General features: G+C 45.3%; 1 protein-coding gene across 3 annotated transcripts in view; it reads left to right on the forward strand.

Annotated features, from left to right (window-relative positions):
* Tango9 (transport and golgi organization 9) overlaps positions 1-24,037 on the forward strand; it is a 54,582-nt gene extending 30,545 nt beyond the window's left edge. For all 3 annotated transcript variants that reach the window (XM_065452097.2, XM_065452096.2, XM_065452098.2), the window contains 4 exons: positions 7,593-7,766; positions 12,077-12,187; positions 16,732-16,890; positions 21,221-24,037. In XM_065452097.2, the coding sequence (XP_065308169.1) occupies positions 7,593-7,766; positions 12,077-12,187; positions 16,732-16,890; positions 21,221-21,561 (785 nt within the window). In that variant the 3' untranslated portion in view covers positions 21,562-24,037. The remainder of the gene's footprint in view (positions 1-7,592; positions 7,767-12,076; positions 12,188-16,731; positions 16,891-21,220) is intronic.
* The last annotated feature ends 3,684 nt before the right edge of the window (positions 24,038-27,721 follow it).

A 27,721-nucleotide genomic window follows, 5' to 3' on the forward strand; every position in this document is an offset into this window, starting at 1 on the left:
CCATGCACAGCACGCAAAATCGTGTGCTGCGTGAAACAAGACAAACGCAACAGCTCGCATGCGATGCTGTCAGCGGAAGTGCGCTGTACAGCAAAAGGGTGAGAAAAAAATAAAGGCGGGGCCTGTAAGCTTTACACGATCCTCGAGCTTCGGTGTGGGACAATCCAGGGAAGGAATTTTGCTTGCAGAGGTTAGACGGGGCAAGTGAGCACAGTGTCTCTTGGCAGTGGCCCTCGCCTCCTGAAATCACGGGTTTGCAGCACTGAAATATTTCTATCTCTGCTATTAATGAGCCGACTAAAAAGATTATTGCAGCGCAACACTCCCTAGAGGGCACGTAACAACTTCTAGTGTATAACCGAAAATAGCCATGTGCCTTGGTGACGTGCCCTTTGAGAACTTCAAGGGGAGGATTCTGAGCTACTGTCAGGCTGACCTGGAACAGGCACACAGATTCCTGACAAAATGGGGACTATGCAGGGACAGCCAAGGATAGCATAGATGCTGTCTTCCCTCCTTTTGATGCGTCAAGCTTAGCAGTACACTAGACATTTTTGCTACATCATGCCCCAAGCTGCAGAATTGTGAGGCATCACTGCAATGTACTTATGTGCCTTTGTATATTTGTGCATGACCCGATGTGGTGTTAGTGGCTTTGTCGTCGCACTGCTAAGCACAAAGATGTGGGTACAAATCCTTCCCACTGCAGCCGCATTTTGATGGGGGCAAAATGCAAAAATGCCTGTGCACCATGCATTGGGTGGATGTTGAAGGACCCCAGACAGTCAAAATTTATCTGAAGTCCCCAACTATGGCGTGCATCATTATCAGGTCGTGGTACTAGTATGTAAAACCTCAGAATTTGTTTTAATCTCTGCATTCTGCCTGTGGAAGACCAATTCCTTAAACAGGAGGCTGTTACCAAGTTGAAAATGTGCAGTAGCGCAGAATGGGCAAAAGAGGCTGGCACTATTAGACAGTAACAAGGGTGATAATAAATAGGGCCACCAGGATAGAGCAGATTTCCTTTTCACGGCGAGGCATTCTAGGGCAAGCTTGTTTTCAGAGCATTGTTCAAGCTCCAGAATGTTGAGTATAGTCTGGCCACGATGTGAGGTTGCAGAGATCAGTCTATGTCAATGCAAAGAATCTTCAGATATGAGTGGGTCACTCCTGTCTTCCTTATATGGAAGAGGACATGACAATAAGATTAGTACTTCATTGTATTTGACACAAGGCCTGGAATATTATCGCGATCTTTTGTTATAAAAGGAAGGTGTATTGGTTGTGTGGTTGCTTTCAACCCTTTTATTATCGCTCCCCTTTTGCACAGAGAGAGAAGACATTATAAGAATTCCAAAGACAAGTGTTAAGTACAGCTGACATGATGGGTCAGGGCTCCATGGTGTCAAAAGTATCACATTTACCAAGCAAGCTCTCATAAGCAAGAAAATTGCACAATTGTAGATCATTGTGATAATTACGTCACAATGCCTAACATGCCCCGTTTATAACTGGTCAAATGTAGTCAACCACTGATTTGAAAAAGTTCTACAATGCATGTCTGTGACAGAAAGGTTCGTGGGCCCAGGACCTCAACACACAGTGAGGAGAGCAATACATAGAACACATGTAAAGAGAAGGCTGCATTACCTTATCCTAACCACCCTTGCATATGCGGTATAGTTCACTATCCTACGTGTTTTCACTTTCACATGCGTAGTCTCACGTCAGTGCACTCGCGGAATGTATACTTTGCACGGATACGTTGGCTGTCCATGCCCTGGCACCGGGTAGGCACGACTACCCCTCTGGGGGTTCAAGAGGCATGGCAGGTGAAAAGCTCGGCTGGCTTCTGCCAGCACAATTGTGCCGAAGGCAGTGCTGGTGGCTACGCGAACTGTAGCACCGCTCGGTCTCATCAGCAGCTCTCGGGAGGGACCACAGGCTCCAGGGTGGACATTCAGCCGCCAGAGCCGTTCTCTGGTCCCGATGGTTCCCGGACGGCTGCTCAAGCAGCCTATCAGCCACTCATGTGTGGTTTGGCCAGGCTGGGTCCGTGAACAGGCAGACGCCAAGGCAGATGGCTAGCAGTCTCGATCACCCTGGAACACATCCCACCAGGTCCTCGCCAGTCCGAGCTCCTTTCGCTGAGCCATCTGCAATCGAATCTCGGCATGCACTCCCTCCTCGCGTGCCGTGCCGCCACACAATACCACGCACACGTCTTTCTTGTGTCCATCCCACACGCTGGGCTCCACTCGTCGCAATGTCACAGCAGACTGTTTATGCACTGTTCTTGTAATTCAAACCTTGAAACAGGGCAGAGAGTGGTTTTCAAGTTTAATGTTGCATAACAGCACAGTAAGTCATATGCAGTACAATGTACAATCAAGTCCCAGTAGCAGCCCTGTTAGTTGTGAGCACAAAATAAGATGCAGTTCAGTCAATGTTGAATTTTTTTTTTCTTCAGGCATTGCAGGTGCTGCCCATTAGGATCAATCAGTAGACGCTCTTTACTGGAGTGTGGCCCTCGGGGTTGAATTTCACTCCTTAAATGGACAGACAACCATTCAGAACATGCATTGGATTAGCCTCGCTGCTGGAAAGATTGACTGTAGCAAGCACCGTTTTCCTCATTAAAGGGGCCCTGAACCACATTTTGTCGAAGTAAAAAAAAAAATGCATATTAACCTAAATTAGACTATTTCAGAGATACTTTTCCGCAAAAACTACTTCAATGATTTGCACTGCGAACGCTATGGCGAAGCAATTGGTGCCCACAACGCTCTGTCTGCTGAACGTCACTGTGGCATGCAGTTGAAATTTGATTTTGAATGTTCACCTAGACGTAGCTAGTATTTCTGATTTTAGCACCCATGATGTGCCAGATGCAGTTGTCTTCAACAGTGCGCTCAACCAGCGGACTCGTCGCAGTGGCCGTGGTGCTTAAACTATGTAGCAGATCGCAGCTACGTGCCATTGCAGTGTGCACACACAGCACTTGCTTTGTGCACGACAAGGCTTGAGTGCGCGCTCGTGCTCATCCTATCTCTGCTACGGGGTGCAGACCAGCTTTGTGCTGCTTGACTGATGGATAGTAGCCACATCTTATGTGTGCACTTTGAAGGGCTCTCAATACGAAGTGAAGTCTGCCAAGGCACCTCAGCAGTAGCAGGCAGGAATGGTTGCATACTGGTCAGCGTGCATTTGGTCTGACCTTAAGTTTCGTGTGGTTCGACACTGGTTGAGTGTTCAAAACTAGTCGGCATTAGCAAGACCCGACAGCTATGACACCAAATAAGCAGGGTTGCCAAAGTTTCATTCCTACACAGGCGGCCACAGTCGAGTGTGAGTAGACGATAGCCGGCTTCTGGAGGTACACAATTATTAATATTGAAACGACATTTTCGCTTACTTCAGCCTGTTTATTAAACTGCGTGAATACCGTATTTACTCTTTTCTAATGCGTGCTCGATTGTTATGCGCACCTGTTTGCCATGACCTTAAAAAAAAGAAGTCCTTTACAGTAACTCATACCTCATTCTTTCATACTGAAATACAACTTTCTCTCATTCGGAAAAAACAGATTTACTCCCAATGCACTAAAGTTGCGATATATAAAAGTCACAGTTTCGCTCAAAAGGCGAAGCATCTATTACAATAGCGAATTAGTAGACAGCTATATGAAAAGTAAGGGTAGTAGTTTTATTGGCAATATAAACTTTTAAACATTCGCTTACTAAATTAACAAACATGGTGTCATGCATGTACAAATATTCACTCAATGACCACAAAAACTCTTTATCAACACGCTGGAGTGTGGAAGTGCAGTAGCACGAGGGGCACGAATTTACCTTGGGGCGGCCTCTCACTTGAACGCGAACTAAGCAACAACAACACAGGGCGGTGCGCTTAGATACGTAGACTTGTCTCCATCACAGATAGTTTTCAACATAGGGGCCGCGCCTGTGTAGCACGTGCCGGTGTAGGACGCCTACTTGGAATGCCGTGATGTGGCCCGATTTGCATCCGTCTCCACACACATGATTGTTTTCCTTTTAGTTGCAGCATCGTGATCAACCATGTCTTTGCACTCGGCACTTTAATAATGAATAAATTCTTTATTTGTGCATTTACAGGGTACAAATTGGGCCTGCCCAAGCCAACAGATGGCTTGTGGGTAGTGCCAACATCCGTGCTGATAGAACAAACGCAGAAAACGGGAGGACTGACAGTGCACTAACCTAAGCCAAAGGACGCATTGCCTAAGCACACATACTGCAGCACGTGAAGAAAGCTACAGCAGCTAGGCTCGAAGCACGTACGAGGTGGGAATTTTGTAATGCCGATGGCCATATAGTAACGCAGCTTAAGGGTCATACTCTATTCTATGTACGCGCAATTTTTTTATCTGTATTATCAGGAAAAAAGTGCGCGTTAGATTCGAGTAAATACGGTAAATACCCAGACACCTTTCTTGATTGATGTCAGCTATTGGCCAATACTAGCCACGTATAGGAATCTCCTATAATACGAAATAGAGTCCAGAAAAGAGAAAGGAACTGGATTCTGTTGAAAAAAAGCAGTTGAGAGAAAGCCGACTTTGCACTGCACTTGCAAGCTCCATATGCCACGCATGACTGCAATATTTGGACGAGACGTTCACCGGCAGCAGAACTGATAGTTGGGCGACTTGGTACGAATTCATAGTACAATATTTTTGCGCGCACAATTGACAGGCAGCTAGTCGGTAAGCCCGCACATGCTACCTGAAGGCATCAATGTTGCCAGATTCAAGACCATTGTTATGTAAGAATGAGAAGAAAGGGGGTTAACCTATGTTTTTCCCCTATGTTTTCCTTGGTGTCTTTGTTTCTTGGCTTCTCATGAAATTATTAATAAAAATTGGGCCCCTGGGTTAGCCCCCTTCTTGTTCTTGCATAATGAGTCTCGAATCAGGCAACATTGATACCTTTAGGTAGCATGTGTGGGTTTGACTAGTTTGATTCACGCATAAAAATCGTGTTCTCGTGATGCCTGGGGCAGAAAGGATGTTCTACGTCCACTGCCAAGGTTTGAGAGTGGTGGCGCTGGCTAACACTCCCAAGGTTCCTTCTAGTAGTAACACATAAATACCCTAGAAAGTGGATGGAGAAACCGCACCACGGTAGCTCAAATGGTTAGAGCATCGCAGTGTAATGCGAAGACGCGGGATCGTTCCCCACCTGCGGCAAGTTGTTTTTTCATCCACTTTCATTGCCATTAATTTATTTCTTTAATTCAATAAGTAAGTACAAGTAATTCCCCTGTTTTCCTTGATGTCTGTTTCTCGGCTTCTCATGATGCGATTAATAAAAATCGACCCCTCAGTTAACTCCTTTTCTTCTCGTTAAGTATTATGTGATTTGAATGCAAAAGCAGAAATTGACTTCTCTAATTAATTGGTTATGTCCGTGATGCATGTCATACATTGTCGCATGTTTTCTGCAACTCTACCTTAATCCACCTTGCTCTAATTTATACCAGCCTTATCTATCCTTAATCCACTTTAATCTGGCTTAATCCCCTTGCTCTAATTTATAACAGCCTTAATACAATTTAATTCGCTTTCATTCACTTCACCTTCATTCACTTTTCTTCACCTTAGTTCACGTTAGTCCACCTTAAGTAACCTTACTCCAACTTGTGCCAACATTAATTCCCTTTACTTCACTGTAATCCACCTTAATTCACTTCATTATAATTGCCCATAACTACTGCTATTAACATTATCATCATCGGCGGCAGCCTGTTTTATGTCCACTGCAGGACGAAGGCTCCTCCATGCGATCTCCAATTACTGCTGTCCTGCGCCATCAGATTCCAACTAGCACCCGCGAATTTCCTAATTTCATTGCCCCACCTAGTCTTTTGTCATCCTCGATTGCATTTTCCTTCTCTTGGTACCCATTCTGTAACCCTAATGATCCAACGGTTATGTCAATTAGGGTAGGATAGGAATAAACTTTACTTGTCCAATGGTTATTGATGTCAATTAGGATACCGTCTATACCCGTTTGCTCTCTGATCCAAACCGCTCTCTTTCTGTCTCTTAATGTTATGCCTAGCTATCTTCGTTCCATCTATCCATCTACCTTTGCGCGGTCCTTAACTTGTTCTCAAGCTTCTTTGTCAGTCTCCAAGTCTCTGCCCCATATGTGAGCACTGGTAAAATGCATTGATTGTACACCTTCCTTTTCAATGATAAGGTAAGCTTCCAGTCAGGAGCTGGCAATGTCTGCTGTATGCGATCCAGCCCATTTTTATTCTGTGAATTTCCTTCTCATGATCAGGGTTCCCCGTAATTAATTGACCTAGGTAAACATACTCCTTCAGACTCTAGAGGCCAACTGGCGATCATATCATTTACTATCATCTGTATTACTACTGATGTCATACAAGATGCTAATGACATCACATTAGTTGATGATTTTTGGTACCACTCGTTGCCTACAACGCCGCCTTTCCTGCCTCATGGGACATAGTGCTTTCACATTAAAATCAATTAATCATTTAATATAACTGGAAAGATACTTGTGACCTGCTGTGCAGTAGTACTGTAGTAGTTGTGAAATGTGGAGCAGAGAAAAGTTAGGATTTTCCTGCTACTTTGCATTGCCAAGGGGTTGTTGTGCTTTTGTATGTGCCGTATTTTGCTGTGTATAAGTCGCACCATTGTATAGGACACAAGCATTTCACGCACATATCCTCATTGCAAAATGCCATGCTTACCCAATTCTGATGTGCTCAGCTACTACTCGCTGCTGATGTACCAAAAATTTTGGCCGCCCAAGATGTGAGGCAGCCAATATCAAAGGTGAGCAAGGGGCAATATCGGGCGAGCATCTCACTATCCGAACATTTACTTGCACTCTCATTATCTCTTGTGATTGGCTGGTGCCACTTTCATCTGCGGTTGTCAGCACTACAAGGCAGGAGCACAAATAAAACATCACCTGCTTAGTGATGTGCGAGCCCCCCAAAAGATGTTCGGAAAGTGAGGTGCTTGCACAATCTCCCACCATCGTCAAAATAATGAAGGAAGGGCCAAAATTGTGCCGAATTTCGATGTGAACAACGTATTCTGCACCCTCTGCGCATGCATAGGTGCATGCATAGGGGAGCTTGCGTGCATCAGCAAACACCCAACTTTGAGTACGAACTCAGAGGCAAGCTCAGAGTGCTAACACCAACTTCAGTAAACTTTACAAGTTGCTCCATTGGATGAGACACACTGCCGAAAATTTAGGGAAAAAGCCGTATCTTATATTATGCAACAAAAGAGCTGAGGCGTGCAGACGGGACACAAGAGTAGAGAAGTGGACAACATAAATGCCGACTGTCAACTGAAGGGAGCACTGAGGCAAAAAAAGACGCAAAACTCGTATGTGCGCCTCACCTCTTTTTTTGCGTAATGAATCCTTGCCAACTAGCTCAGCTTTCTGTCGTTCTAAGATCTGTATGTTATACACAGGAAAATATGGTACCTCAAAAATACTTAGTGATCTTGTAGCGTGACAGTTTACTGTGTCATTTGACTGTGTCCATAGGTGCGGTGATTATTTTCACGGGCCTGCTGTCAGTGGCGTTCCTGGGGCGCCGCCTGCGGTCGTACGAGTGGCTCGGCATCCTCTTGGTCATGTGTGGCCTGGTCGTGGTTGGCATGTCGGACATCCTCTTCCCCGACAGCCATGCCACGAAGGGCCCCAACAGCATCATCACCGGTTGGTCCACTTGGGATAGCAGGCGTTCATGTGCCAGACTCGTACCATGTGTTGCAGTGCGGTCTGTTGGCATAGAGGAAAAGACTAGAAGGGGCAGCTTGTGACAATCATGAAGCCTAATTTTGAAAATAAAGGATGAGATGCTCATGGAAAGTAGGCTCTCGCCACGTAATATGCAGGCGACTACTTCCCAAGAGCCAGTGCACACGTAGGTTCTGCAAAGGAGGGGTGGCATCAGAGGAGGTTGGCCTGTTCTCTTGTCGAGCTCAATTGTCACCTGTGTCAGCTGTATTCTCACGAGTGCAAAGACCGCCTGTGTGGCAAAATTTCAGTGCGTATTGATTCCCAGGTGGTTTGTATCAACCCAGTGTTCTGCTACATTAGCTCTCCTAGCCTACGTGTAGTTTTGGAGCATTACCAAAGGTAATCAAATAATCAAGCAAACAGTGGGTTTGTCTGCAGTGCTTTGCATAATTTCTTTCACACTTGACATACTGGGTGTTTTCAGTTTCGTACACATTCCGTTGGTTATTCTTTCATTGTTGCCTCTTACTGACAATGGCAATGAAAGTGTGGTGCAGCGTCGAGTGACATTGTTACTGTCTTGCCACGCATTCTTTAGTTGATGGCTGCTGTAGCTTACTGTCATTGTAAACCTTGGTATACTTCTGTTATTTGATATTTCCTAGCTCCAACAGTCTCACTTTGCGTGAGTCGTGGAGTACACTGCACGTGCAATAGTACCCCCCATGTGCATGCCAAATAATGGAGCTTGATTGCTGATCGTGGTAGGTTGTTCTAAGAGGATATGCAGTTCACTGTATTTAATTCTACAGCAACAGAATGGATAACTCGGCTAATTGGCTTTCTGGACTTTTTGCCGTGACCGCAGGTCTGAAACAGCATTAATCAAAACCACCACCGCCGTCATTTTGATAACTTCGCCGCCTTGACCCGGCGCACTCGCACGCAGATCTGCCTGTAGCCATAGCCACCACCTCGTCAATGCTAGTCCTAGCTGCTTCGAGGTTCAGTATTAAACCACTTGCCATTCTGTGCTGTGTGGTTCATTGAAAAAATTCGCCGCTGTCAGTATTGGCATCGATACCGCCTTTGTGGTCATTGCGATTGGCTTCGAAGTTCGGAATGCACAGCGCCTTGCATAATGCCGGTTCCCAAAAGTCAGCTTCGCCTCATTATAGTAATGCTACGCTGTGAAGCATAACAACTGTGGGAAGGGGCAACTGTCATGGGACACAGTAGGTGTTCCTTAATTATACACGCATGCACCCGCCGTCTCCTGTCACAGTACAAGTACTGGTATGCCTAATAAGGGTACTGGCCGGCCTTCAGAGCTTTTTAGGACATGGCTGTGGCGATTTGAACCCTTAAGGGCTGTAAAAGACATGCATTCATTTTTTCGGACGTTTTCGCGGCCCCTTGGGAGTCTGAAAAATCGGACGTTGACTGTACAGTTGTCCAAGAGGATGCTTCAAATGGCCGATGTGGCGAATGCGCAGCCAAAGGAGAACAAAAAGACAAGCACCTACGCATTCAGCAATGAACAGGAAGGGAAGCATGCGCCCACTTTTTAGAAGGAGCTTGCACTCTAAAAACAAAGTGTTGGCTGATGCCAAGATGCAGGTGTCCCTCAACCAAGCAAAAAAACTCTTTAAAACAGTGAAATGCAACACTGAGGTGTTGTGTGCAGGCTGAGAGTATGTCAGGAACAGTTGAGGTTGACTTACCAGCTGTTGCGAGATAATCTCACTTGTAATAAAGTTTGGGCCTCATACCAATTAGCTTGCTATCAATTGATAGAAATAGCTTAATTCGAAATTATTCTGCATGCACCTTTTTCTTGTTCGTATTTGAGAATGTTGGACTCGCTGTGCAGTGGGTTTTATTATTTCTTTCGAAGATATTTTATTCGCTGTGCATTTTACTAGCCCCTCCCTTCTGTTTTCTTTTTGAATAAAATAAATACTACCCCTTACTATTCAAACTGGACTAAGTTGTTTTTTTTTTTGTGCTTACTAGAAAGTGACACCATTGGGTGACGTGATGTAGGGAGCCCGTCTTGACATAAAACAAAGTTCTGTGTCACTCAGGGAATTTGGAAATGTAAACTTGGTATACACCCTGCGGCTGACATCACAATTTTTCATAACTCTTCCAAGTGGCCAACAGCCCGCAAACTGTCGGAAGTGCTCAGGCAAACGTCCTCCAATATCAAAAGCGCCTCCATGACTTCTCGTGAGGTGCGATGAGGTCGCAGCTGCACCTCCTCGCATGAATCTTTGTCTGAATCGTGGTCTTCCTGGGCGCCCGTGACATCATTAATAATTTCTTCATCGGTCGGGAGACCAGTCCTGGCGACAGAATCCTCAATTGCAATGTAGTCCTGAAAGGTCACATCTGTGGGAAGGACAGCATTGAAAGTCGGGCAGGCATCGTCGTTGGACTCGGCTGACACCTCGTTGGCTACTGCCGCATGCTCGGGCCTCACAAAACCGCTGTGTCGAAAACGGTTGGCTATGAGTTGCGGAGGTGTATTTTTCCACACATGGCCAATGATGTGCACTGCGCCGAGTAAGTCCACTTCGTACAGCTTTCCAACTTCGGAGCATAAGATCATTCGCTGTAGCAGGTGCTTTTGGTACTTCAACTTCACGTAGTGAACGATACTCTGGTCCATCGGCTGAAGGGCACATGTAGTGTTGGGCGGCAAAAGAACTACCTTGACGCTCTTCAGTTCGACTGTACAGTTATGTGCACTGCAGTTGCTAACGACCATAATTATCTTGCGGTCCTTAGACATGAAGTGCTGGTCTGCCTGCTGCAGCCAGCCTTGAAAAACGTCCGAGGTTATCCAAGCCTTTCTGTTCACTCTGTACTTGACAGGAAGGCTTTTGATGTTTTTAAAACGTGACTTGTGCGCCTTCCCATTGACAAGTGGCAAGCGCTCAGTGCCAGTCATATTGGCGGCAAAAAGCAGTTATCCTTTGCTTGCACTTCTTGCCACCAATGCACGATTCCCCTTTGAAAGTCACCGTCTTGTCAACCAGAGATCTGAAAAATTGAGCAGTTTCGTCTGCATTGAACACGCCACTTGGTTCATACGCGGCGATGTGCTTCAAGCAGCTTCGCATTTTTCCACTGGGTGGTCACGCTTTCGTCAACGCTGGCATTTTCGTCGCACGCGCTTCTGAAGATGAGTTTGTGTCTCTGCCCAGACCTCGCAAACCACCCTTCTGAAGCTCTGAACGATTCAATGTTCATCATTGCAGCGTGCCATGATGAGAGGTCCGCTCAAAGGCAGATGCTCATTGCGAGAGTCAGTAACCTACAGCAGCAAAGCTTCGAGCTGGGGATGAGCTGCGTTTCGCAACCGCTTTCTTGATGCATGAAACTTCTCGCTTTCGAAGGCTTGAAGAATCTGTTAATTTTTCACGTACCTTCCCAACGTGCTCCGCTTCACGTTTTACTTGGTCATAGCATGCTGTCGCGATTCGCTGTTCTTCAAAACCTGCAAAATTTCCACCTTAGTCCCCAAGTTCTTGGCTTCGTACTTCTGCTGTTTTGTTGGCGTTGCCATCACTGTAGCACACGATAGTGGTGGCATGCAAAACAGTCACAACGAAAAAAGAAAACTACACAAGAAGCAATGATGCCAACTCAACAACACAAGGGAAAATGGCATCGAAGGCACAGTGGAGCAAAGAAAGAAGACACCGACGTTCGCTGATGCTGCGATCGCCCCCACTAATTGATGACGATGGCGATGCCTCTCAGGTTTCAGTTTCACTCCAGTGGTGCCAGCGCTGCTTTACTACACTTTCATGTAGTGGCAGTCGTCAGCATTTGTCCGAATTAAGCGGTGCGGGGCCGAATTAACGAAGGTTTGGTCCCATAGACTGACATGCACTTTGGCCAGGACCAATAGAGCTGTCCAAATTATCCGAATTTCTGAATTAACGGGTGTCAAATTAACGAGCTCTTACTGTACTTTGTTATCTAGTGCATTCTTGAGGAGGTGATGGTCCTCGATAGTGACCGTCTCGGCAGAAAGGTGCTGCCACTTTTAAAAAGTCTGGGGTATGAATGACTGTAAGAAAGGTGTTGCTTTTTAGTTTTTAGTTTAAAGCTTTAGCTTTAATATGGTATGTGGAAAATGCTCAAACGAAGTGCTTTGCAACAGTAAGCTAGAGATGCAACTCGAGGCTTTTCTAATTTCAGTTATGCTAGCAGTTTTGTTCTAATTACCGGGATGAAATGAAGCTGTTTGAACCTCTCTCTCTCTCTCTCAGGTGACCTGCTCATAGTACTGGCCCAGGTGATCACTGCTTCTCAGATGGTCATCGAGGAAAAGTTTGTCACCAAATACAAGGTGGCACCGCTGCAGGCTGTCGGCTGGGAAGGCAAGTGTCTATCTCAAGTACCCTGAGCCAGCAGGCATGGAAAGTGAATGCTAACGCTAGGTTCACGCTCTACTTGACGCCCGCGGTGGAAAGTGTACAGTCAAATCTCTATATAAGGAATCGTGTGGGACCACCGAAAAGCATTCATTATTTTGAAATATCGTTGTAATGAAAGACTTGCAGTTATAAGCCAGTGGTCAAACCTAGGAATGAAAACGATGTACCTTGGCAGTAGACGTATGTGTGGGCAAGCCTACTCTCAAATAAAAATGCTTCACTCGCTTCAAAGCTGCTGTATTTGAAGGAATCGGTGATTTTCTTCTGGCACATGCGGCACACACGACCGACTGGAATGCGTCTGCATCTCCCACTTTGTGCAATACCTCAGTGGGTCTGTCATTGCACCGAGCAATGAAAGTGCGGACTTTGTTCATGTGGACTAAAACATCCATGTTCGACACGATCTCATCTTCTGTGTTCGGTGACCCACAGCAGTCTTCCTTTGGGTCGTCAACGTCACTGGAGACGTAGCAAACACAGTTAACAATCTCTTCGGTTGTCAGGTCTGGCGCCGTTAGTGCTTCGCTGTCACTCTCCACATGGTCGTCGAAGGAAGAGATGGCAGGCAGCAGTTCTGCAACCTGGGCCCACAGGTCTCCTGGGTTGTCTGTCACCTCCAGGTCATCTTCAAGCTGCACGGACTCCTTGACAAGCCCTGCTTTTCGCCAGCAGTTGCTAATGGTGGACGCCTTCAAGTTCCACCAAACTCCTGTGAGCATTTCTGCTGCCTGACGAATATTGAATGCTGTCGGTTGCTTTAGGCGGAGGTTGATAATCAGCCACTGCACAAGGTGTTTACAAAATTCTGCTTTCACTCTTTATAATGCCCTGGTCTTAGGGGTTGCAGCAAGGTTGTGTTGTTAGGCGGCAGAAACTCCAAGTGAATGTGCATCAAGCAAACATGCACAATGAGAGCAGAGCAGTTGTCGACAACCAATAGAATTCTTTGGTCATGCCTCCTTATTTGGTCGTCGAGTTTGATGAGCCACTCGGAAAAGAGTTCTCTGGTTATCCAGGCTCGTTTGTTGGTGCGGTAATTGTACAGTAATGACATGTTTTTCATGCAGCGAGGCTTCGCATACTTGCCGATGACGAGCGGTTCAATTTTCTTCATGCCTGTTGCATTGCAGCAGAGCAGGACTGTCACGCGAAGATGCAACTTTCCTCTTTGCACTGCTGCCCTTTGAAGTGCATCATCGGGTCTGGCAGGAGCTGATAAAGACATGCGGTCTTATCCGCGTTAAAAATATCGTCTTCAGAGTACAACTCAGTCACCTCTAGAAAATGATCATTGTGTCAGGAATCCGTGCGCCAGGAATCTGTGCCTTCTCTGTCAGCAGCCTTTTCCTCGCTCGAGACTACCTGCCAAGTTATTTCGTTCCTTTGGAGGGAACGAAAAAGCCAACTCGCATTGGCGTCGAACCCCGTTATTTGAAGTGCATCAGCAAATTCGCAGGCCTTTTCTTAGAGCATTAGGCCAGACATGGGAACGTTTTGCAGTCTAGCATCTTTGAACCACATGAGAACAGCTTGATCCACATTTTGAAAGTTTCCCAATCGCAGCTGTTTCCTCGTAGGAGCAAGTTGAGATTCCTGGTGAAGCTTGACAATCTTGTGTCTGTATTTGAAACTGGTCGCGAGGGTTGATGGGGCAATACCACGGTGTCTGCACATGTCGATTTGCTTTTTCCCTGCGACAGTTTCCTGCAATACGTCCAATTTGACCTGCAGCATTCTCTTCTTGTTGGTGCCGTCGCTAGCTGCATTAATCATTGGATCTCGCGGGAACATTGCCAAACCTTTGTCATAAAGTTCTTGGCGATGTTTGTGGTGAAGCACTTGGCACACGACATGGTGATGGTGATAGCGATGGTGACATGGTGATGATGGTAGCTACTGCACTCTCAGTTTGTTTCACGCAAGAGTTGCGGCATTGTTACTGTTAGCCGAATTCGTAATACTGATGTACCTTGGTTATAAAGGGGAAAATAAACTACTTGCATCATTCTGAAATGTGCGTTGTATTGAAATTCGTAGTTCTCAAATATTTTTACCTTGAGTATATAGGCAATCTGGCAGGGATTTTTAGAATATTTGTAAATTTGAGAAATTCGTTAATGTAGGGTTCATAGTAACGAGATTTGACTGTAGTATGTTTCATATCTGCCACTATGTATGCAGGCTGTGCTAGCTAGCATCCGTTGGGCTAATCCTATGCCAATCACTCAAACATTTTATTCATGTATCACTGCACATGAAGGGGTGAAAAGGAAAAGCTGCCAATAAGGCAACTTGACGTTTCAGCAGACAAAAATTAGCAACAAAGAATAATCTGTGCGTTTTGCGTGACTAGTGCAGGTATAATAACATGAAGTAGAAGACAAAAAAAAATCAACTTGCAGGCAGTCTTATACAAAAAGTAATATGCAAGTTTGTGAGGCATGTTTAACTGTATAGGAACGATCATATATGGGGAAAAAAGCAAAACAAGAAAAAAAACGCCACAAAGGAACAAACTAAGTTCTAGTGCGGTTAGCTTTTCTAGCACAATACCGCAATCGTAAAATTAATTAAAGTTATGGAATTGTACTTTTGAGCATCTGCTTTCTGTAATTATAGTTGCCGACTGATTTTTTCGGACTGCAAAAAAATTTTTGACATGCTCGATTATTCAGTCTAGTTCGCGGCACCGCCATTCTCTTTATAGACCATAATGTATAACAACTGCCGAAAGTTCGGACACCTTGCAACTTCTCGTCTGATTTTTTGGACACTCCTTAAGCCAACTCTATCGAGAGCACCATGCACCAACTCTGACCGGTGCATGGTTCGGCTTGCTGAACGCCATGTTTGTTTTGAACGGAGCTTCCTTGCAGCCCCACGAAGTGGCGCTACTGCAAATCCCCACTCATCATCGTTTCTGCCTGGTTCGTAGCTACAGCAGTTTCGGTCTCGGCTTAGTAAGCCATGTCAAGACAATCCAGCAGCTGATTTGTTTCTTCGTGCATGATGCTGCGAGTAGGCCACGTTTTTCGTTTGTGCGACTAGTGTCGGCGTGACGGCGTGATGATGTTTGCTTTGTGTGCTGTGTCGAGATTGCGGTGATGGATTGCGGCATACGGAAACATTGCTTCAAGAGTCTAATGATGCCGACAATGCCCGCGCAGACTGCGCTGGGGACTGCCGGGAGGCCTAGGATTTGTCGCCTTCCGATGTGCTCCCTACTGACGCCGAAAATGTTCTGCCGAGACCTGCGTAGTGGTTGCATTGTGATTCCGGACACCATCTCATTTGAGTTTCACAGGTGCTGATACTGCTGTACTGACATGCACAGAACTCGATTATGACTTCGAGTCGGAAGATGACTCGCCATGTGCTACGCTGCCATCGCATGCGGAGCGTGCACAAGCAGTGACTGTGCTTTCAGCCGCCTATAGTGACCGTACAACCCTCTCCGAGATTCAGGCTTATCTCATTGAGCGTAAACGGAACAGCGTGCAACGGCGCATTCACGATTTCTTCAAGCCTACTGCCGAGCCCGAATAAGTGCGTGGAAATAAAGAATTTGTTCTTTTTTTTTTCTTGATCTGCTTTTTCGGACACCTGTTTATTCGGACATTTCCACAGTCCCCGTGAGGTCCGAATAAATGGTCGGCGACTGTAGTACAGTTTAGAGGCACATTCCAGCACTCCCAATTCCTTGTATTATGTATGTGTATTGGTAATGAGAGTTTCGCAAAGGCAAGTTAGATTAGAACAGTGTTGAGGTTTTTCTCATAATGTTTTGCTGAGGCAATAATCATAAGTTTTCCATAAGGGTTAAACCATATATTTTTATTAGAGGAGCCGCTGCAGGGTACCATGGAGCACTAGATATAACTTTAACTATCTTGTTTTGGGCACTTTCATTCGACTTTCATTTAATTTGACCCTTGCTGGATTTGAAATAAAGGTAGTATACTGTGCATATAGTGCTCAAATACACAGGAAACGTCCCAGTTGCTTTGAAGAACCAAGTTGTGCATTCAAAAAAGACCACAGGAAAAGGCGACGGAGACGGAAAGATCGCTCTTTCCGTCCGTGTCGCCTTTTCCTGTGGTTGTCTTTTTTGAATGTGCAACTTGGTTCTTCAAAGCAATGTACCAACTAGCCTAGCAAGATGTTGTCCTAGTTGCATGCTTTGATTGTCAAATATGCACAGCTGCTTGGTCAATTTTTTGCATGTGTTGTAGGCTTTGAAGATTGTTGTGTTGGTTATAGTGCTGTACCACTTGCAGTGCAGATGAATCCGATAATTTGTGTTACCATGGGGATTTAGCCTGGTCAACTTCAGCAATGCGTTGTCCCGGCATGTGCGGACACAGGCACCTGCCATGTAGTCGGCCATTACTTGCCACCGCAAGTGTGCTGAACACGTATGCCTCCCGTGTTTTGCAGTGTTCAGTCATATTGAATTATTGGTTGTGCCATTTCTCTGTATGCAGGCTTTTTTGGCTTTGTGGTGCTGGGCATCTTGCTGGTGCCTATGTACTTCATCCCAGCGGGCAACACCATCTTCCAGAACCCCGGTGGCCAGCTGGAAGATGCTATCGATGGCTTCATTCAAATTAAAAACAGCTGGCACGTCTGCTTAGGCGTTATTGGTAGGTCATCCAGTTTCCCGATCTGTTTTGCCATCCTATGCTTGATCAGCTTAAATTGGGGGTGTGCAAATGCCATATAGTAGATTTCAAATCGAATATGGAATCAAATCAAGAAAGAAAAGCCAAATATAGAATCAAATATAGGAAAATTTATCACAAATTCCAATGCTTACAAGTTTTGCAAAGAGACTTAGGGGCTGCACATGCTCGGGAGTCTCCTAGCGTTGCACAGGAAAAATGTAGCAAGCTTTCGGTTACGCTGTGGTACTGCATGGGCATCGAGACGTGCAGTACTGTCTACTCTTCTTGAAAGGAACTCCAAATTAATATGCCAACGCTGAGTTGGCTCAGTTCTAGTACAGAGACCTAAAAAACAAAAAAAATTATATAGTGAAACCTCGTTAAACTGTAGTTGGCTGGAGCTTGGAAAAAGTTCGTAGTAAACGGTAGTACTGCTTAACCGAAATAGCATGAGCTCGCCCACTTACCTGTCGAAAACGGAACTCGGAGAGAGTGCAATGAAAGGGGAAAAAAAACATGCAGCATTGATTCACTTCGCACGACAAGTGTTATTTTCGTTTGATGCCGCGCCAGCCTAGCACGATGACAGCGGCCTCAAACTTGCTGAAGCTGCGTGCCAGCTTTTCAGCCAGCCCCCTCTTCTCAGTTAACACTCGCATGGCAGATTCCTCGTTGACGTTACGTATTCTCCGTGCACTCGCCTAGTAGTGCTGCAGAAGTCTCGGGGGCGCATTTTTTCATTGCCGGGTACCGGAGTTCGGAATACTTTTCGTTTAGAATAATTGCGTTATCGCGCCCCTCAACTCGTCGCGACGACTGCATTCATGAGGCTGACGTAACGCGCAGCTTCTGCCACTGTCGAGCCTGAATCGCCCGTGCTGTCACTTTCCGTGTCGTCCTCATCACTGTCTGTAGTCGACACTTTGGCAACAGAGGCAACATGGCGAACAGTCGAACCTCGTAGCCGACATCTCTTCGCTGTCGCAGCAGCGCTGCCGAGCAACTTCTTCATATTCCAAATGCTATAAACTGTAGTCAACAGCAGGTCCCTGTTGCGTGCCAGCGCCAACTTCTTCATGTCACGTTCGATAGCACGGACGATGTCCGATTTTTCTTCTATGCTGAGCACTCGGCGACTTTTTTATCCAAGCTTCGGCATGACGTGAGTCCTTGCTTGCACAATGCTACAGCACTCTCTGGCACACCGTCGAAATGATGTTGATGTGGATTCAGGCACAAACGCACAGTGCTTGGAGGCCGTTGTACCGATCTCTGAGGCTTGTTGTTCTGCCGGGCTGCCCGATGGAGACGACGCACTGCCGTGTTTGCGCGACGAAAAGTGGAAACGCTACGTTTTAACCAATGCTGACGCAATAAGCTGGTACGGTTTATGCGGATACAAAACACATTATGTTCAATGGCCGCTCAGTCGGGGATTTTACTTTACTGCTTTTAAAACGAAACTACTGTTTAGGCAGGTACGGTTTAATGAGGTTTTACTGTATATATATGGTCTTTTTTAGTTTTTTTTCTCTAAAATGTCTGTTGAATAGAATGAAGTGCTTTTTTTTTCCTCCAAGATAAAATATCGGTGGCATTGTTGTACTGAATACCAATGACGTTCTAAGTTTGAGTGGAGACGCAGGTCCTGAAATCATTTTTTTTTTTTTAAGTCTACTTTTGTAGAAGTCATTTACGCTATGTTTATGCAATCAAGAATCTCTGCAAAATCTGAAAGCCAAATTCAATCTCAAATTATTAAAAAATTGACTCGCCATCCTGACCCCGCAAAAGTGGATAGCCAGCGAAGCTATTAAAGAACCACTCAAGTGCCGTCGATGGGGATATGAAATGTTTTATTCTGCCTAGTCTTAGCACGACACCATTGTTGAGCATTACGATTTTGCACCCTTCGACGCTCATCGAATTCACACTGCTCTTTGGGAGTCTTAACTTTGCGTGGTCTACCTATAGCGATCTTGCAATGAACTGAATAAGATGCTAAGCAAGTCTCCCTTTAATATACGTATGAAGTTTGGTGATGTCACTCACTGATTCCTATGCTGCTGTTGCCCCTTTCCCACCGGAGTAGCTTATGCAACCGTAATCTTTACCGGAAAATGCATGCTGGGAGAAGGAACGTGCCTCGCATTGTTCACTGGTGCCTTTTCATCTATCATGTGGTTTTGAGGCTTATTTTGTGCTTTTCTTTACTGTAATGAATACTGAGCTGTGTGTTGTATGCCTGATTCCAAAGGAGAGGCGTACTTTTATTCAGTTCAATAATTTTTTTTTTTTTTCTGACAAACACAAGAAATCTCGACCAACTAGAGGCTAACAGCTTCGCTGTAACAAATGTGCATTATACATGCCAGGGTGCATGCGAAATGCCTGGAAATGCAAGGGCAAAAATGCAAATATGTTTGAAGTTGATGCGCTCACGATGTGCGAACCTGGTAACCAGCAGCCATCATCTTGGGCTTGTTTTGAAGCTCTTTTCTTTGTGTATATTTCGCTCATCTTCAACATGGCATTAGTGTGAAGGACGTGATGTTATTGCACCTTTTCACAAGATGCCTGTGCGCCACTGATTGGCCAGAGCGTCCACTTGCCTCTTGTTGGCCTGGCACCTTTTTCCTGCTTGGTCTACTGTATCGTGCTCATCTGATCGCTTGCTTTGTGACCACGTTGAATGACCAGCTGACTTTCTTTTGCTAGGCGAACATTTTGACAAGTTGTTGCAGCTTCGCCTTCTGAAAAACATTGTGTATAGTTTAAACGCTCAAGGTTAGTGCCAAACATGGGCGAGAAGATGACATTGTCAAGGTAGCAGAGACATTTCAACCATTTAAAACCTTGGAGCAAGGAGTCCATGCATGCAAACGTGGCCAGAGCGTTGCATTATCTAAAGGGCATCACTCTAAATTTGTATAGGCCATTGGGTCTTATGATTGCAGTCTTTCCTCTGTCCATATTGTCGACAGCAATCTGCCAATATCCAGAACGAAGATCAGTAGAAGTAATAGCTGAAACCGTGGAGGCAGTCAAGGGCATGGTCATTACGTGCGAGTGGGTAGGCGCCTTTAATTTTGTTGAGGTGCCCGTAGTGTACACAGAGATGCCATGTACCGTGCTTAAAGGAAAGCTGAAAGCTTTTCCAGAAAAAATGAGTGAAGAGCAGTACGTCGTGATTTTCAACTCTCTGAATTCGAATATCGCTTCGAAATTGAGCGAAAGAAAGCGCAAACATATTTTACTTCGACGAAAAGTGCAGCAGCAGACACGCCCAGCTCGCGCGTCTCGTTTTCGCCTGTGATTGGTCAGGCGCCTCGTGACGTCAACAATGGCGTTTGTCCGGACCGACTGCTGCCGCTACACACGAAGCACGGTACAAAGTAGTTTGGTGGTGTTTTGCTGAGAGGGTCGTGGAAAATTTCGAGAGCTTACGTTTCTCTGAGGAGTTCGGCGTTAAGTCCAAACTCCACGAGAGCAATTTTGCGCGCGACTGTGATGGGGCGACGGCTTCGAGCAACAAAACAGGCCGTCACTTGAACAGATTGCTCGGTCTTGTCGCTCGATCGCTCGTTTCTAAAAATCTAGGACTTGTCGCTCACTGCCCGGAAATGCTATGAGCGACTAGCCAATAATGTGAAGCCGAAACTGGATGTACATAACTCAAATACTACTGTTTGTCACACGGAACGAGCAAACTATTGAATTTTACATGTGCAAAAATAAGAACCTAGTGCAAGACCTTCAGAAATACTTTATGCTCCTTCAGTAAAATACATCAACTTAAATTGATAAAGCATGCGTCACGCTAGTTTCGCTGCATATATTGCTGCCCTCATACCGGGAAGTTGTCGCTCAAAGCCGTCGCTCGCGTGGAGTTCAGCTTGCAGGCGACGAGTGAATGCGACAGACATCGCCTCGCTGTCGCGTGCAAGATCACTTGTAAGGGGTTTATACTTTACTCCCTACATGTACGAGCCGAGTGCGAAGAGCTGGCCTCTCCAAGAAGCAAAAAATGCTGGTGCAAGCACTGCTTTCCACGCGAACGAAGGTGAAGTGTTAGCATCTCCTTGTGTTGGAAATGTTCTTTGGCGAGACAGATGTCCAAGCAATGTCGTCTGGAAGGGCATTCCAACCTGAAATGGCACTTGACGGGGCAGACAACTGCACAGGCCCTTCCAAAAGTGTTTTCTCCATCTGTCCACACCTTGTCATACTGTCTAATTTGTCTATGAACCTGACCTGACTCCAGTTTGCATTGTGAGTCACAGTGCAGTGGTGTGGTTTTTCTGTGCAGGCACGGTGCTGAGCATTTCCTTCTTCAATTTTGCCGGGATCAGCGTGACGAAGGAGTTGAGTGCCACAACACGCATGGTCCTGGACAGCGTGCGCACCCTGGTTATCTGGCTGTTCTCTCTGGCAGTGCGTTGGCAGAGCTTCAACTGGACACAGATAGTTGGCTTCCTGGTGCTCATCCTGGGCATGTTCCTCTACAACAATGTCATAATCCGGCCCTTCCTGTTGAGCCGGGGGTGCATCAAGGACACTGAAGCAGAAGACGACCTCAGTGGGCTGATCCAAGAAGAGCGGGCGGGTTCGTCTCGACCACCTTCTAGCACAGATGAACCAAACCCTTGATGCATGCTCCGCAGGGTGCAGCAGTGCCTCCTGGTCAGCAAGGTGCAGTAAACTCAAGCTGAAATTAGTGGAACTGTGACCAGTCCTCCTAAAGGTCCTCTCAGTAGGTTGTTTTTGCAGCAACAAGTGTTGGAAAAGGACAGTCCTGATCCCGGTCCCTGGGTCTGGTTTGCGACATTGTTTGGCTTGTTAGAGTTGCCCTGTGGTACTACTAACACTTTTTGATACCTAGCCAGTGTCCAAAGCACCAGACAGTCATTTGTGGCCTGTATTTCCTGGGACCAGAGTCTGCTGGTGTCACTGCTTCCTCTTTGGTTTGGCTGTCAAAACAGAGCGAGCAGCTTTGAGATGCTCGGTTGTGCCAACCCGATTGCATGCTGCCTTCGTGGTGCATTGCTGTGCTCCTACCCACCTTTGGAAGGACCCCTCCCGAAAAGACCAGTGCTGCAAGCATACCTGGTGACTGCAAGTGTTTTGGCTGAGCAGTGTATTGTTTTGCCATGAGCCTGACTGTACAGCGACATCTTTTTTTTTTTTCCAACCAAGAGTATTGTTGAGACATGTCTCGTCATGTGGCACCATGTGCACTCTTATGGGCAATATGTCTGCTAGAAAGTTGCAAAGTTCCTGTGCAACATTAGAATGTTGTTTTGGCTGAGCTTGTGGCTGACCAAAAGGCCCTGCAATGTCTTTAGCTGGACTGGTTGTTTGAGCATGTAACTGTGCACCTGGATGGCAATTTCGCTTCTTGATAGGGGAGTTTTTTTTTTTTTTTGTAGCTTATGCAGGCATAGCCTGTGGACACGGTACCGTCGGAGAATCTCGATAATCGAGTACTCTTCTCGAAGAATAAGGAAGCTCTAATATTCCAGCTGCCAATGGATCCCTCACATCCAGCTGATACTTTGGTGCAAGCACACTGCATGTTTATATAGGTACACATTGCACTGTCAAGATGCATGCGTAAAGTACAGCCACTGCCATGGCCAGTGTTGCCTTTTTAAAATATGGAGCAGTGCTGTTGTGCAATGCTGTTTGCCGCTTAGTATGCCATTCCAATGGGGCAAGTACTTTAAGACCTTGTTTTTGATGTTTCTTTGACTCTCTTAATAGCCATAGAGAGTATTCTACAAGAATACGCAGCCACATGTTGAGTGTATTTCTTTATAGCATTATTTTGCGCATGCATACGCTTGTGGTTTTCTGCTCCACGCACACTTCCTTGTATGGCCTCTTCTAGCCATCATGCATGTGCTGGGGGCTTGTAGCGTATACGATTATGAGCGGTATCGAAACTTGACTTTGTTGCAACGTGAAAATTTTAGCACTGAGTGCATTCATTGCAGTTGAAGCCGCAAACATGATATTTTGATGCATTGGGCACAACGGGTTTTTATGCTGATATTACTGTTTCTCTGACTAAAATTTTAACATGTCTGTTAGATGGCCATCTTGGCTTCAAAGGAATTTGTGATGCACTACCAAGTGGCCAGTTTCCTGTGCCTTTGAAGGTGCTCCATCTATATTAAAGGTTAATATCTCTGCAAAGTTTGATCTCTTGTACTTATTACAGCATGGACATTCAATGGAAATAGCTTAAAGAAACTAGGACATTGCAGGGCAAACTTCACATATTATGTTGTGTGCGTTAGTTAGTCACCCTTCTTGACTGCAGTCGGATGCCTTTATGACAAAATGACCTGTATAACAAAGGATTGAGAATGACGTGGCTGAATTGGTAAATCTTGCAATTCAAAGATTTCCAGAGAGTTTCCAGCTTGTGAGGTGAATTTCAGTTTGACCTCAACATCATTTGAGAGTTTGATGTTGAAGAGAGGTAAACATACAGTGAAGTTGAGCCACAGTCGCCAACCGATAATTTGGACAGCTTTGCGCCAATGGCCCCATAGACTGAATGTGTCAAGATGACCGATATTCTGGACTCCGTCCGTGGCTGTAGTATACGCAGATTCTGCCGCCATTATCTCCTCTGGCAACCTCGACGATACACCAAGTATGATGTAGGTGAATACACGCATTAGTGAAGGCATGTAACAGTTTACAAGCACATGCTCTCGACATATACAGTACTGAAGACTTGGTAGTCCTGTTGAAAAACTGAGCATATGTTTTATAAAATCCTTAAATATACGGGGATGTAGTATTTTATCATTCTTTATTATAGTTCAGTAAAAACGCTTCAATGTACATTTCAGTTTTTCTTAGTGTTACAGAGTTTATGAACGGGCACATTAAAATCGCTTGTAGTGTCGTGTCAAAACCACAAAACGGAAAAGCTCTTACTTGAAAAATTCCTCACTTGTAATACTTCTGTCGAGTGCGTACTTCTTGTAAACGTGTAATGTAAGTAATGCTGTTTACAATCTTTATTATTCTATTTATCATTTCTGATGTACTTTGAGCAGGAGCAGAAAAAGTTATTCCATGCAATAAAGTTGGTTCCACTGAAGCTCTATATTTGCTAAATCTCAATTTCATCGGAGAACTCCCCTGGAGGTTATGTATGATAGCTGCCGCAATCTGCATCATTTTACAAACATGCAACTGCAGTTCGCACTGCAGTGGCGTCCAACTGCAAGGATGACAGCGAGAGACGTGTGCAGGAAATAATTCTTCCTTCGGGTGGAACAACCTGTGGGAGGGTTTCTAAAGCAGCTCACTGTTTTTTGAGGATTCAGAAAAATTTAATGTTTTTGGAACCATCCAGAAGTTTATGTATGTCTAGTTAAAATATTTTGCAGTCCTCGTGGTAGTCTGTGATGTCAATAAGTGCCATATCGTCGGCATAGTGAAAAACTTCGATGTTAAACTTATTGGGCTGAGGTCAGTTACTTAATATTAAAAAGTGCTAGGCCCAGTATACTTCCTTGTGGTGCTCCATTTTTGATGGCTTTTAATGTGCTATACTTCATAAATTTTTACACACTGTGACCTGTTAAAATAATTAATGAAGAACCTGTTAAATGGCCTCGAAGCCCTGGAACACTTAGCTTGTGCAACACTAGGCCATGATCTACCATGTCAGATGCCCTTGTAAGGTAAAAAAACAAGTAAGCTAGAGTAAAACGATTGTTCTCGATTGCATTGCAAACAAATCTGTACTGTGTGTAATTCTTTAAAGCAAATTTTTCGCAAAATGCTTCCATTGCGTATGCTATGCGTTTTTCCATGATTTGAGAAATGGTGCACAATAATAAAATCAGTCTGCAGTTCTCAGTCATCCTTCCTGCCACTTTTAATAACTAGTGGCACAATTGATAGTTTTTCTAGTATGACCCCGGTTTCTAATATCCTGTTTGGTATTTTTAGGACAACTGCCTTCAACTCAGTAAAATGGAGGCGCAAGTCCCTGAGCTGAATTTTATTGTAGCCCAGCAGATTATGCAGCTTCATGTGGCACATAATACTCTGGAAATCCACCTGTGATATGCTTGGAAGATAGGCAGCGTGCGTGCATGCGCATAGAGGCCTGTAGTCGTTCTTCTGTTACTTTTCTTGGTTTTGTTGCAATCTGTATGGAAGTTTCGTTAAGTTTCGCGACCGCGCCAGGGCCCTGATGCAGTTGTGGAAGAGGACCTTAACAGCAGGTGATAGCGTCATAGGTCATCGGCATAGGTCATCGCTTCTGACTGGGACTGCGCTGACTTGAGGTTGCACCTCAGGAACAAGCAATCGCTGAACCTCTTCTTTGGCAATGTTCGCGATTGAGGCCACTTGAGGCTGCGACCTTGGAAGGAGATTCAGCAGTTCTTAACGAATGACCGCTCTGATGGTCTCCTGCAGGTCGTCGCTGCCGAGTGCTTGAACTTCGGTATAGTTTGCGGTCAGCGATCGACAATTATATCACCTTGTCCGCATATCGAGAGCCTTCTCAATAGTTGTGTCCTTCGAAATAAATTCGACAACAGTCTTGGGCGGGTTGCATATCCATCCGGCGAAGAGCTCATGCATTACCCCACGCATGAGGAACCGAATTTTCTTCTCCTCGGGCATTGTGTCAGCATGGTGGAACAGGCGCATCATCTCCTTGGTGAAGATCACTATGGTCTCGTTGGTAGTTGTGCTCGGGCTTCCAGCGTAGCTTCGGCACTTTCCTTGCGCACAACGCTCGTAAATGTCTGCAGGAAGCCGCTACTGAGCAGGTCTTATGTTGTCAGGGTAGACTCGTGGTTCTCAAACCACGTTCTGGCGGAGTCTTCTAAGGCAAAAGTATACATGCTGCAGTTCCTCGTCAGAGTCCCAGTTGTTGAAAGCTGCGATTCGTTCATAGTTCTCCAGCCAGGTTTCAGAGTCTTCAGATGATGATCCACGGAAGGTCGGTGGCTCCCTGGGCTGCTGCAGCACAATGGGGACACCGGGGATGCCATTGGAGTTGACTTGGCGACCATCTTCCTGGTCGTCTCATGCAAAAGTCCGTGCTCCGGGGGCAGTCCTTGCAACCTGCGGCTACCTCGCTGGTTCTTGGCTACGTTGGTGTTGTCTTCCACGTTCGGGCTTTGGTCACTGCTTTGTGGGGACATCCGGTACATGATTGCAAAGCACCTCCACCAGATGTGACTGTAAAGAACATAGTAGCAGTACTGTGAAAGACGAAACTTTTATTGGGGAAGCCTGTGCCCACGAAAACAGGCTACACATAAAGCACAACAATAGCAGCGAACACAATCTGTGATCGGCGAAAATCTGATGAGCGGGTAAAGCGCGTCGGCTTTTATACATGAGCCATTGAAGGTTCCAGAGTAATCGCTGGTGCCCGCATCTGTTCCAGAAAGTTCTACACAATTCGCGTCGCACATGCAGTCAGATTACACAAGCTTCGGTGACAACACTTAGCAGCAAGAACTGTCGATAACATTAGAGGAATTTCCGATAAGTGCAGGTGCGTCCCACTCTGAGCGATATCATTTTTTAGATGGTGAAAAGTGCCCACCTGAAAAATATATACATGTATACGTGTCAGTACCGTGACCAGCAAAATTCTTTTTATTGCATCGTCAATGCTGTTTTGTTTTACTCTTCCCATTAGGTCATTTGCTGTTTCCACATTTTCCTTCCTTCATTCTCATCAAAGAAAACTTTTAAAAAATACCGCTTTTTAACTTATTGTATTTTAGCTATGACAGTTTTGTAATAGACTAAACTCTTGACATATGTCACCATCTTCTGGGTGTTTCCTACCTCTTCCAAGCTTTATCTTTTAGGTAGCATAGGTCCATTATTTCCTGGTTGGATCGTTTATTTTCAGGCTTTCTTTGTTTCAAGGTTGCAGATCTAATCGATTGCTCATATGTATCCTGAAATATTTTAACCTTTTTATTATATGCACTAATGTAATCTAAAGCTAACAAGGAGCTCAACTTAGTGCTCCCTATTAGGCTGTCGGTTTTTTGCTGTCAAGAAGCTGTCACTTTGTAGGGCTTTCATGTCATGTTGATTTTTGACAAAACTACTGCCACTATGAACTAATGATTTGCCAATTTAATACAAGAGTATAGATTATTGTGCTAGTTGGTTCATTGCAGTAATTGAGGTCAGAGCACTGAATTGACACGGGCAAAAAAGATTACAGCACATGTCCGATCATCTTTCTTGTCCATGTCAATTCAACACTGTGACCTCAATTACTGCCTATTTATTAGTTATCACACCAGACCTGTAGTGTTGCTTTGCCAGTCTCATGGTGATAAGGCCAATGCACGTTTTAGTTATTCTAGTCCCCAAGTATTCATTAAAACAGACGTTTGGGTGAGTTGCTAAGACATATTCGAAGCAGAACAGCGTGGTTTTCGTGGGGACAGCGCTCGTCCGTGTCGTTTCTCCCTGCTTTTCCCGTGAAAACCGCGCTGTTCTGTTTCGAACAAATATTCATGTTTGGTGTTGCGGTCCCTCATGAGCACCAGCTGTCATTCGTTTGATGGCCTGTGAATGATGCATAATGTATATCCGAGTTCCCGTTTTGTAAAAGAAAGGACAATTACTTCATCATAAACAAAGTTAACTTCAATCCTACTAGACAACTGCTAGTTTTTCACAAGCAAATACTCCTCCTCCTCTGTGGTCTTCCTGGCATAACACGTGCCTGCAATATCCATCCACTTTATGCACAAAGTCTGTCTGGATGATTCTGTATTCGGTTAGT

The sequence above is a fragment of the Dermacentor albipictus genome, chromosome 2 (assembly GCF_038994185.2).
Source record: "Dermacentor albipictus isolate Rhodes 1998 colony chromosome 2, USDA_Dalb.pri_finalv2, whole genome shotgun sequence".
In the NCBI taxonomy this organism is placed as follows: domain Eukaryota; kingdom Metazoa; phylum Arthropoda; class Arachnida; order Ixodida; family Ixodidae; genus Dermacentor; species Dermacentor albipictus.